The sequence below is a fragment of the Caloenas nicobarica genome, chromosome Z (genome assembly GCF_036013445.1).
Source record: "Caloenas nicobarica isolate bCalNic1 chromosome Z, bCalNic1.hap1, whole genome shotgun sequence".
Lineage (NCBI taxonomy): Eukaryota > Metazoa > Chordata > Aves > Columbiformes > Columbidae > Caloenas > Caloenas nicobarica.
The window spans coordinates 3,587,216-3,598,038 of NC_088284.1; the positions used below are offsets into that span (position 1 = coordinate 3,587,216).

Sequence of the window (10,823 nt, forward strand, 5' to 3'; positions counted from 1 at the left end):
AATGTTAATACCATGGATGACACCGCAAATTTGGCCTGCAAAATACTGAAACTGCATTTTTCCTGTGGTGTTATTAGCTACTGTCTTATTTATCAACTCCTCTTTTTTTAATGGCTTCTCAGCTATCACTCCCTCCCTATCTATATATTTTCTCTGGTCTTTCGAGACGTCTGCAGTTTGTGTCTGTAGTAGTCTGTCTTTCTTTGTGTGACTTCCTCTTCTCTGAAGGTTGTCCATGGCCCTTTCAAGATATAACTTTTGAAACTCATCTTGCAAAGGCAATAGCAGAATGAAGCCAAAATAATATTTGAATGTTGTATGTTGGTATATTCGAGGGCCATATTTGTGTAGCTCTGTGGAAAACACAATATTTCAGAGTAAGTGGAATATAGACTGGTTAAGTCCATAAGTCACTGACATGGTTTGGAGCTGTTTTTTAGAATAAGATCCCACATCTTCTCCCAAATTCCCTTACATGGTTCCAGCAAATGGCCGTCACGAGTTAATGAGAAAATGTGAGAATGCATGTGCTGAGTTAGTCATTAACATCTTTAAAAATAACTAATTGTTAGTCCAAGGCTCATAGCAGTTTTTTCCAATGTGAGCTCCACACATAAGTTTTTCAGGGTTTTTTTGTTCTATTTTTTTTTCTGGAAATTACTTGATGAGCAATTATCAGAGCCTGTTTTGAAGACAAGAGCCATTCAAGATTAGAGCCTGCTATCTTAAAGACTACTTGGAGCAAGAGAACTAATCATAGAATCATTTTGGTTGGAAGAGACCATCAAGATCATCAAGTCCCACCATAACCTAAATCTAGCACTAAACCATGTCGCTGTCTGTACCCACCTGACTGAAATATCACTGATTAAAAAGCTCCCACTGGCACCCAGATGTAATCTAACCTTTGTTAGCTGGTTCCAGGAACAATTATCATGCTAGTAACGAAAAAAAGCAAAAAAAAAAAAAGTTCCAAGTCTGTTTCATTTTTCATCTTATAGGACACAGATTTCAGTGTGTGAGTGTGTGGGGAGGCTGTGGTCCCATAAAAGCAAAGCAAAGTCTCTGAGTTTGGACATGGACTAGCGGGAGGTTAAAATGAGGTGCTTTAACAACAGTGAGTTGTGGGATTTTAAGCTTTGCCAGTTCTGGGCCATCAGGTGAGATGGGGAGAATCCAGCAAAAGTTAAATGGCAGCTGTGTAAATAGCAGGGAGGGAGGAAGCACAAAAATCATTCTAGCTGTTGTATCTGGAGACTGAGGAAAACAATTTCCTTGTCCATCTTCCTCCATCAGATACCAGATGTTTATATTAAGGAACCTGCCTCTGGAAAAACAGTTGGACATTAGATGAAAAACAAGTCTTCGCATTCCTTAATGCAGAACTAATGAAGAGGTTTTTTTCATATCTCAATCAAATCCCACTACCTACTTGTAATTATTTAATGATTTTTTTTATTAGAAATCATTCATTGACTTATTCAGGCTCAATTGCTGCCTTGGTCTGATCATGATCCTGTGTCATTCTGCATGGGTCAAGTATATAACAGTAACTGGACATCACTGAAATATTTGCATAATTCTGTATTTGCTTTCTGGTGCTTGTGAAGAAGGGCATAAAGAAGACTGGCTTATTCTTCCAACTCATAATGAGGCCACATACCCCAGAGGCAAGGTATTTAATCTAGGTTATTTAAGAGCCATTTGGCTTTGTCTTCACATTTGTGCATTTGCCATGACATGTATTTTTCATTAAAAGTATAAGATACCTTAGCTGAGAAACAAACCAGCTCTGGAGTAAGAGCAAGCTGAATTAAAAGAGCAAAAGCGTTCAGGGAAGGATAGGAACTAATAAATGGACTACTGTTTTCCTATTTAAATTTCATATCAGAGCCGAATGGGTTTTCTCTCATGCCAATAATCCCACTTTTGAGATTTCAAAAGATTTCTTGTTTACATGGAATACCTGCCATTTTGTCCCAGCCACAAAGAAATTTTTGGCATTTGTCTTGGGATTTTGGAGTTGTAGCTGTGACCAGTCCGCCTGGCACCCATCTGTCGGGACCACATCATTTTCCTGATGCATATGTGCAAGGTCAAAGGCAAAACTAAAGACCTTTAAAAGGTGGTGTTTTTTGGTTGTCTTTTTTTGTAATCAAACTATACTGTGCTCCACAATAGTCTGGGAAGTGGGGTAGCATCTTCCACATCCCCAGGTGAATACTTTAACCCCTTCATTTCCTGCCCAGTGATGAGTAAATAATTTACAAAAAGTGGAAGACATCGAAAGCAGAGAGGGATTCATTCGTCAGGTCGGTTTCCCCAGGATATTGAGGGCAGAAGCTCAGCTTTGGGATCTGGAGCAGGGCAGAATTTGCACATGCATTTGCTGCAGCCTGGAAGACACAGGTACAGGGATCTCATTTTATTTTATTTTATATTATTTTATTTTATTTTATTTTATTTTATTTTATTTTATTTTATTTTATTTTATTTTATTTTATTGTTTTATTCTTACCATAAGTTCCTCAATCAAGGAAAATTCCACTGAACCTGAAATTTTCTAAAGAAAAATCCAGCAAACCACCATTTTACCCCTCCTAAAGCTGAAAAGTTTCTTTCTGCTGAAAAATGCCTTGTTAGGAGTAATAGTGTTTGCAAATCCTAAAGCATACTGCCAGCTCCTTGATCGTATTTCTCTCTTTTTCATTTTACAGGTCTACTTTGTCAAGGTGTTGCAATGCCCCTGCCTTTCTGTTCACCACCCAGAAAAACACGCCCTTGGGAACTAAACTGAAGTATGAAGTGGATACCAGTGGAATCTTCCATATCAACCAAGAAATCTTCAAGATGTTTCCAAAGGTGCCTCTGCCCTTTTGCAGAATCAACCTCACTCTACTTTCTGCATTAGATACTATCGTACAACCAAGCATTTAGCAGTTGGCTGTTTGACATTTCTACAAACTTCATTGCTTGTACTTTGAAAATGTTGATTTTTTGATAAGATATTTTAGCTGATTATCCTATTTTCTAGTGGCCATCTGCTCTAGTATGCAATATATATATTTCTTCCTGCAGGATATTACTGACCTAGCAACAAAGTGGCCAAAGAAATAACTTTAGAATTTTGAATAAAAGAGGTACTTACTGATCAGAACTTTTAAAAAGTTCACCACTGATACACAATAAATTCAACATTTGTGGCAGGTCTCCTTTTTTAGGGGCATGGTAATTTTATAATTCATATTCACAATGACTATTTTTACACTTGTTTCTGTTTGCAGCTTATCCATGAACAGGCTGCACAATTTTAAAATATATTAATTATAACGATTATTCAAAGCCCTTTCAGCAGATAATCCTTGACCCAAGGGTCATTCGAAGTTACAACCAGTGGGTGATTCCCTTTGCACATACTGACTAATGTGCAGAAGTGGGCTTTTGTGAGTACTGATTTATCATGAGGCACAGCCCGTGAATTTTAAAGGGCATATTTGGACAGGATAACTAAAATTTATCCCTTTCAGAAAGTTGGAAACTTACTCAAGTGAAGTACTTAGATTTGTGTCATTAATGTAATCCTTCAGGGTCTAACTACTTTTAATCCGTTTGCTTTCGGAATACTGCCAAGAGGTAGGGTAGTGATGTTATTGAAATGTGCACAGGAGGAACGGGGGCAGAGCAGGGAAAAGGCTGAGACCTGGGAAATCACTTTGGCATTTGGAGATGTGCAAAGAATGGGTACATCTAAATCCAGGAGTATTATCCTGAAAAACCTTCCTGATTGCAGAGATAAATGCATGGAAGACTAGACACCTGTGCTTTTCACAGAATCCCAGACTGGTTGAAGTTGGAAGGGACCTCTGGAGATCACCCAGTCCAACCCACCTGCTCAAGCAGGGTCACCAGAGCAGATCACACAGGGTCATGTCCAGGTGGGTTGGAATGTCTCCAGACAAGGAGACTCCACAACCTCTCTGGGCAGCCTGGTCCAGGCTCTGGCACCTCAAAATAAAGAAGTTTCTCCTCATATTCAGATGGAACCTCCTGTGTTTCAGTCTGTGCCTGTTGCCCCTCATCCTGTCGTTGGGCACCACTGGACAGAGTCTGGTCGATCCTCTTGACACCCACCCTGGAGATATTTATCAGCATTGATAAGATCTCTCTCAGCTTCTCTTCTCCAGCTGAACAGCCCCAGCTCTCTCAGTCTCTCCTCATCACAAAGATGCTCCAGACCCCTCCTCACCTTTGTGTCCCTCCACTGGACTCTCTCCAGTAATTCCTTGTCCTTCTTAAACTGGGGAGCCCAGAACTGGACACAGAACTCCAGATGTGGCCTCACCAGGGCAGAGCAGAGCGGGAGGAACAACCTCCCTCCACCTGCTGGTCACGCTTTTCCTAATGCACCCCAGGGACCATTGGCCTCTGGGCCACAAGGGCACATTGCTGGCTCACGGTCACCCTGCTGTCCACCAGGACTCCCAGGTCCTTCTCTGCAGAGCTGCTTTCCAGCAGCTCAACCCCAGCCTGTACTGGTGCCTGGGGTTGTTCCTGCCCGGGTGCAGGACCCTACACTGGCCCTTGTTGAATTTCATCGACAAATTGAATTTTGCTAGCAGTGTCCTATTGCTGCTATTCCATTTAACCAGGTGTGCTCTGAGGATATTTTTCAGGCTCTATCCCCCTCCGAAGTGCCTTTGGGATTCACTGGGCAGCTCCCACGCGGCCAATGCCACCATCTGCCCAGGAGCAGGGCTGCGCCACGGCAAACGTAGGAGATAACAGGCTGAGAGCACGGGAGCAAGACTGTAAGGGCAAGAGTCTTGCACTGAGCACAGAGACCTGGCTTCTGATCTCCCTGAAAGGGACTGCCGAGGTGTTTTGTGTTAAGAAATTGCTGGATAAACCACAGACAACTCTGTCTTCCTTCTCTCTTAGCTCCTGCTTTTCTCAAACGTGTAATTGGCCCCCCTTTTGCCTCATGGCTTATGAATGCCATGGAAAGATCCTGGGAATAATCACCTGGAGATGTCAGGCCACTAATAGCATCTCTCTGTAGTTTGCTGTATGAAATTCTTGATAAAATATGTATGTACCGAAACGAGCGCTCTCATGCTTATATAAGCACATCTCTACATATTCATAAGGTGTAGCGCAGCTCAGTTCTGCGTCACAACCCTCTCACCCTCACAGCCCAGTTCTGTTCTCAGAGATGTGATTTTCGCTCTCTGGCTTTGGCAGCAGCTGCTTGTCTGCATATGAAGACAGAATTTTGGGCAAAGATTACAGAAAGATGCGCCCTACACAAGTACAGAAAGATGCCTGACCCGACACTCTAGTAGTATGCGTGCTAATTAATAACCACAAATACTATGAGGACAATTAGTAGTAGCAAGCACCAACATTTGGGCTAGGTTCTGATAAATAGATGTAACATGTTTTATGATTCAGAGAGAGTTCCTGGGCTTTAGTAGCTGCTCTGGAACTGTGTTCAGACATCTCAAAAGCAGGACATTGGAGCCTGAGGAGCAAGCAGCTCAGAAGACACCACCTGGAATATGCTTATTTTACGGTTCATGCCCTCATGTGGCAATCAGAAAGGAAAGCAAGTTTCTAAAATGACTTCTTCCATTATTAAGTCTGGAGAAAAAGAGGGTAATGCTTTTTTCTCTTGGAGTTAGTTGTCCATAACATCTCTAATTGCACAGAAAACAATCCTATGCGTTTATGTATGCCATGGGAATATTGAGGGCCAGAACATGTGTCAAGTTCCTATGATTAGTGCATCTGCAGCAAGATGCAGCTGCACAAAATAAAAAAAAAAAGGAAAAAGTAAAAAAGAGACTTGTTGCCTCCATGTTTCGGGATAATTAACTGTTTTCTTGCCGTGATGTTCCAGGATATGCCGTACCACCGCTCCCAGTTTAAGAAATGTGCGGTGGTTGGGAACGGAGGAATTCTGAAGAACAGCAGATGTGGTCGGGAGATTGACAGTGCAGACTTCGTGTTTCGGTAATCACCACAGCACCATTTCTCCTTTTGCCTGTTTTAATGACAACTGAAGGATTGTTAAACTATTCTCTCTCACATGGAAACATGGGACTTGCCACACTGGTCATATCAAGCCTGATTTTTGCACAAAAAGCAATATTTCAAAGAACGTGAATGTGGTCGTGATTTTCCAGGGCAGTTCTGAACCAGAGGTCAAACCTCTATTACATGACAAGCAGCTTGACCAAATATTAATATTAACAGTTCTCCGCTGTGCAGCTCACGTGCCTTGGAAGGGTGTTTCTGAAGTCGTGCAAAGATCAGTCTCTGGATAATGTGAGTTACAGTCGTCAGCACTGTAGACTCCAGGGTGTGCAGAGATACTCAAATGACTTCAAAGGTTGGGTGTCTTCATATTTTGCTCCCCACCATATGTGGAGTTACCCAGGTTTTACATAGACTGGGATGTTTCACTACTTGCATCTCTGAATAACTGAATTTAGCAGGACTTTTACCATCTCTAATATATATGGGAAAGATTTTTTTATTATTCAGATGCATGACTAATCCCTTTCTAAATCCCGTTAAGCTCTTTTCCTGGATCATGGCATATGACAGCTAGCTCAGAGGTTCATGACCTGTTCTGTAGAAAAGAAAAATCTTTTTACTTCTGCTGGCCTATTTTCTGATCTTGGTTATGTTGCTGTCAATTTACAACAAGTCTGCATAAATCAATGGACTTCTCTGATTTCATAACAGCAAAAATTAGATCAGATTTTGGCTCACTGAATTCTTAATTAATTTGGCATCAAATGATAAATAACATTTTATTGGTCCTTCCTTCATTATCCATTATTTTCAGATCCCTTGTGTCCGCCTCTTGTGCCCACTTTATAGAAAAATATTACCTTGTTTTAACCTGTGAAACAGTCCAGGCTTCACATAATTTGCTTCTTAAAAGCCAAGTGTACCCTCTATATATTAAATAGTTACTGTAGATCCCCTTCTATTGTTCTGGACCACAGCTAAGAGTGTGGTTGAAACAAAAGGTACATTTTATGCATGGAAGTCAGTGGAAATATGGGCAGCAAATGTCATCATTTATGTATGAGAACTTTCAGTGCAGGTCCCTTTTTACCACTTACTCTTCTTTGAATGGTGCCACAACCCTATTAAAAGGGTGGATCAGATCAGTACGTGACTTAAAAACTGAGTTGATTTTGGTACCAGTAATTAATTAAAGAGTCTTAAATATAACTGAAATATGAGTAAGTACATTAGTATTTGTGCAAAAAAAAAACCCACCCTGGTTCACCATCTCCAAAACATGTGGGACCAGTATTACGCACAAAGACCTGCTGGTGTTAAAGAGCTTAAGGTCTGCTGACATCAAGTTTAAAGTAAATCTTGCGTTTCAGGTCAGGTCTGAACACATCCACTTTACAGTCTGACACCAGTTCACCAAACTGTCAGAAATCACCCTCTTGGTCCTGAACACAGAAATTATTCAAAATACTTCAAAAACTTCATATGGAGCACTGGTAACATCCAGTGATACCTTCACCTGGGAAAATCTTATATTGTCAGGAAGCTTGTGGCCAGCTGCATGAAACCAAGCTTTTTCTATGAAATAAATTCTGATAACAATTAGTTACAGTACAACAGGACATAGAAAATACCCGCACATAAATTGCATTTACTAGTTGTTATTGTCTATCTCCATCTACTGGCCAGAGTGCAGATCCGTGATGAAACTTGGGGTGCATTTAGAGATGGGACTACTCTCTTTGCAGGCATGAAGTTTTAGAGTCCTGTGACAAAGCACAGTTTATGCAAATTGTGTCTTTTTATAAGGAATGATCACTTCCAACAAATTCAGCCTTTCGTAACCTTGGTGGGAGTTTACTGTTTAAAAAAATATGGAACCTGGATATTTGAAAACCTTTTTCAAATATAATCTAATGAGTCCAGTGCTCAGTGCTGCGGGGAACCAAGGATGCTAGAGGACTTCAGAAGGATGTTGCATGACCTAGGAGAGAAAAGTGCTGGAAATAACGTTGCCTACGAGAAGGACAAGGTGGTTAAAAAAAGTTCTCTGACCTGATAAAGAAAGACTCTCAGGGAGGTTGATATGAACCTCCTGAGTCTGAGAAAGAACTTTGAAGGATTTTCAGTGTTCCTGTGCTCCCCACTCGCCCTCTCCCTGTCACTGAGAAATTGTGATGGCAGCTGAACTCTGTGTAGCATTGTGAAAACACTGAGCATCTCTTACCCTAAATAAATTTATGGTTTTCTCCTGTTTAACTCTGATCTTCAAATGTTTGGGAATTGGGCACAGCAGTATTTTTTGATATGTGGAGATCTCAACACCGATGGCTTTTATGGCAGCTTGTAGATCACTTCAAAAAGCTTTTGAAATGCCAGCAGATACCTAACGCTAGTTTAAACTGAGTATAAGACTAATTGCAAGGCCACTTATCTTGCCTGATAACACATGCTGGAGCTTTTTTTAAGCTGCGTTTTCTATTGGAAGCGAAGCTTGTGTGATCGCTTGTGTTTCTGTGTGTGTTTTTCAGTAACTTCAGCATCTCTTGAGGGACACTCTAAATTTTTTGAGATGCTGAATCTAGGTCAAGGCCAAGGTGAATGGAGACTTGGCAAAGTCAAGGTTTGCAAATCTTCACAGGTTTGCTTCCAATAGCTTTGATATCCTCTGGTGAAGCTGTAGAGTCAGAATCGCTGATCTTACACTGCGCTGGGAGATACTTATAAAGGGAAGCAGATAGTTCTGGATTAATTAGGACTGTACTGATTTCTCTATTGTGGAGCACTTATCCTGAATTCTCTTGGGTATAAAACAAAGTATGTTAAAAGTGATGTTATAGATTATCTATTAATTATTGAATACAGCTCAGCTGTTGCTGAGGAAGTCTTTGATTTTATATGTTGAGTGTCCTTGGGGTTTCATCCCACTCCTCATCCTAAACTACCAAAGTAAATATCTGAACTGCTATTAAGGAAGCAAAAGAAGTGAACGTTGGCTACATTTGCAAAAAGGTGTCAACCCTGACAAACTAAAGGAAGAAGAGGGGTCTTCATACAGCCCCTAAGAACTCCTTATTTTAATGAACAGTTTGGGCATCAGCATGTTTCATACAACTCGAAATTCTCAATCTGTTTCTAGATTTGTTTCTTGGAAGAAATGCTTAAATTAATTCTACCTTTTAGTCCTGAAAAGGTGCAAGGAATTGTTTAACTTTCTTACTTATTTATTTCCTTTATAGATGCAATTTGCCTCCTATATCTGAGAAATACTTCACAGACGTTGGGGTAAAGACGGACGTCGTGACTGTCAATCCCAGTATAATTACTGAGAGGTCATTTTTTTTTTTTTTTCTAATTTTCATCTCCTATTGCTTTTCCAAATCTACTTTTCACTAAATTCTGTTACAGAGATTTTTTTTCCCCCAATATTACTTTACACTGACACTATGAATCATACATTTCTTTGGAACCATGGGGCTAATTACTGCTTTCTAGGAGGGCGAATGTGTTTATTTTCTCAAGCAACATAAAATCGTTTGCTTGTATCGTGAATTTCTTTTAAATGTTACAGTTAGACATTTTAGAAATGCTTTTGCTCTGCTTTGGTATTTGCCACTTTTTATACAGTTCTGCACTGCACAGTGCATTATACAGCTCACTAAACCTTGGAAAAATGGCATACTTCTCATAACAAAATGCAAAGTCAGACATGCTCAGAAATGTCTATGAAGTTTGTCCACTGTTAAACGAATGTATTTCCAAAAGAGGGGAGAATATGTATTTTTTTATCTCCTGCACTTTTGCCCTACATTTTATACTGATGCTTTAGCTACAAATCAAGATATATCCACCTTGTTAAATGAAACGTCATTTCAATTATCTGTGTATCAGGAATGATTTAGTAAAAGCTCATTGGAGGTTTCTTGTCTGCTGGGTCCATGCTGATCTGACATCACCCTCGTCCTTTTCCCTTTAGATTCCACAAGCTGGAAAAATGGAGAAAACCTTTTTACGACGTGCTCCAGGTCTACGAGAACGCTTCCGTGCTGCTGCCAGCTTTCTACAACACTCGCAACACGGACGTCTCGATACGAGTCAAATACGTCCTGGACGATTTTGAGTCCCAGCAAGCTGTTTATTACTTTCACCCCCAGTATCTCATCAACGTCTCTCGCTACTGGCTCGGCCAAGGGGTGCGGGCCAAGCGGGTCAGCACCGGGCTGATCCTGGTGACTGCTGCCCTGGAGCTCTGCGAAGAGGTCCATCTTTTTGGCTTCTGGGCCTTCCCCATGAACCCCTCAGGGATTTTTATAACTCACCACTACTACGACAATGTGAAACCTCGCCCCGGTTTCCATGCCATGCCCTCAGAAATCTTCAACTTCCTCCACATGCACAGCAAGGGGATCCTACGGGTTCATACAGGGACCTGTAGCTGCTGTTGACGGGGACAGTTCTTCCTCTGATGCAAAAGTGTGAAAGGAACTCGATGCCTGTGTGTGACATAGAAGGTTATATTACACCCTGAGATTATGCAATAATTATTTGATATAAATTTCCTCAAGGCATTGCATCCTATAGGATCCAGGACACCAGCATCTTTCCTGCTATCAGAGTTGGATCCGTAACAGTGTAGGAGAAGCAAAACTCCTCTGCCCCAGGGTATACTCTGCCCTGGAAAGCAAGTCAGATAAGATGCACATTTCCGATAGTTTTGGGGATAAACAGAGCACATTAATATAGTTATCATTTCACTATGAAGAAAAGCACCAAACTTCTGAGGAGAA

At 40.9% G+C, this 10,823-nt stretch overlaps 1 protein-coding gene across 3 annotated transcripts in view; it reads left to right on the plus strand.

Annotated features, from left to right (window-relative positions):
- ST8SIA5 (ST8 alpha-N-acetyl-neuraminide alpha-2,8-sialyltransferase 5) overlaps positions 1–10,481 on the plus strand; it is a 45,708-nt gene extending 35,227 nt beyond the window's left edge. For all 3 annotated transcript variants that reach the window (XM_065657049.1, XM_065657050.1, XM_065657051.1), the window contains 4 exons: positions 2,718–2,862; positions 5,900–6,012; positions 9,276–9,368; positions 10,013–10,481. In XM_065657049.1, coding sequence (XP_065513121.1) covers positions 2,718–2,862; positions 5,900–6,012; positions 9,276–9,368; positions 10,013–10,481 — 820 coding nt within the window. The remainder of the gene's footprint in view (positions 1–2,717; positions 2,863–5,899; positions 6,013–9,275; positions 9,369–10,012) is intronic.
- Positions 10,482–10,823: the final 342 nt, after the last annotated feature.